Source organism: Guillardia theta, assembly GCF_000315625.1.
Source record: "Guillardia theta CCMP2712 unplaced genomic scaffold GUITHscaffold_118, whole genome shotgun sequence".
Lineage (NCBI taxonomy): Eukaryota > Cryptophyceae > Pyrenomonadales > Geminigeraceae > Guillardia > Guillardia theta.
Window position 1 is genome coordinate 143,176 of NW_005434556.1, and position 1,681 is coordinate 144,856.

The following is a 1,681-nucleotide window of genomic DNA, read 5'->3' on the forward strand; positions in this document are numbered from 1 at the left end:
TGTCCTTGACACGTGAAGTGACATAACAAGGGTCAATCACATGCGATGAAGACGCGAGATAGTCGCGAGGACGAGGACAAGGCTCTTTCTTCTCTTGCTGATCTCCATCGCTACGTAACATAGATGGGTATTCAGACAACAACTGAAGGACACCATTGCAGCTCTCTATTGCAGCCATTCGAGAACAATCTTTCCAATGTTTGGTATGATTGCATTCTGCTCAAACCTTTTCATTGCAGAGGAGACAAGGTCTCCTGCACCAAGCTCTCTCATCAGACTCTGCGAATAACAAGATATGAGTGATGAAATACCGAGAAAAAAAAATCACCTTGCTTTCTTTTGAACTGAAACAAGCAAGAAGATTTAAAGCCACTGGTAGCAAATCCTCGCTCGACAAGAAAGCCTTCACGGCTGCGAGCACGGCCTCGATGCCCCCGAGCCCCGCGATCTTGACCTGGTTGTCGGCGTTGACAGCCAGGCTCCCCAGCGCCCCGCACGCCTGCTGCTGTACAGGCTGGCCGGCGGGATGTGCACGCATGGCTGCGAGCACGGCCTCGATGCCTTTGTGTTTTGCAATATCCACCCTTAATCTGGGGCCTGTCTTTGCCAGGTCTCCCAGTATTCCGCATGCGAGCACCTGTATATCTTCACTGGATTGATGTGCCTTCACATTCTTCTTTCCCATTGCTCTTATGACAATCTCTATTTCTCTTTGTTTCATCTCGCCCTTGTTTTCAGGTCTTTGCAGCTCCTTCAAGATTCTCACGATCTCCTCTGCGCTGCTCGCTTGCTCCAGTTGGTCTATCACGTGCTGTCTTGCCATGGAGCTGCTCGAGGTCTGGTTGGATGGCGACATATGGCTGGATTTCTCTTCTGAGCTTTTCGATTCTTGACCAGCACCAGCACCCGAGAGTGACTTGTTTACCTGAAGCTCCAGAGCCATTTCAACATCTCCTGATCCAGCTTCCAGCTTCTCCATACTTGCCTCCATACTTGCGGTTTGTATCTCTTGCGTCTGTTGTGATGACTTTGGTGGTGCTACAGCATTCCTACCAGCCTCGCAAGCTGCTGCATCGATTTTGCGACCGTCTTGATCTTCATGATGATGGAGATGATGATGATGATGATTGAGATGATGATGTGTGATGATGATTACAATGCTGACGATGGGAGCAGCAATCTGAAGAGAGAATCTCCCACACTTTGAAGGAACTACGTCAGGTACATGTCGTGTCGAGACTGATGTGCTCGTGGCCGCACTAGCTGAACCACAGACAACAGAGCGAGAAGAAGATGTCTTCTTACACAAAGCACAACTCTCATCTTCGAGGTGAGGAGAGAGAGAGAGAGGTCAGGAGGATCGTGATGGATGACGACCACCATCACAGACGAGATCTCGTGTTTGACGCGTGCTCTCCATGTGCTGACGACATTGCAGCTCGGTGAGGAGGAGGGGAGAAACCCTGGGGGAGGCAGAGAAGGAGAGGTAGAAGAAGGGCCAAGGTTTGAAACCTGTCTGCAGATGTCGACGAGCAGATTTCAAAGCTTGAGGGGATGATTGTGAAACAGGCAATTGAAGAACGTCTACGTGAGATGTAGTAGATGTCTTGGTGAGAGCTGATAGTTGTCTGCAGTCTTACCATCAGGCGAAATATCAGACCTCGTCCGTGAATATCACTTG

At 49.7% G+C, this 1,681-nt stretch overlaps 1 protein-coding gene across 1 annotated transcript; it reads right to left on the reverse strand.

Annotated features, from left to right (window-relative positions):
• Positions 1 to 165: 165 nt before the first annotated feature.
• Positions 166 to 991, reverse strand: GUITHDRAFT_117946 (hypothetical protein; the record flags this gene model as incomplete). Its single annotated transcript, XM_005822836.1, has 2 exons — positions 166 to 279; positions 329 to 991. 2 exons carry the CDS (start codon positions 989 to 991, stop codon positions 166 to 168), a joined length of 777 nt encoding a protein of 258 aa, XP_005822893.1.
• Positions 992 to 1,681: the final 690 nt, after the last annotated feature.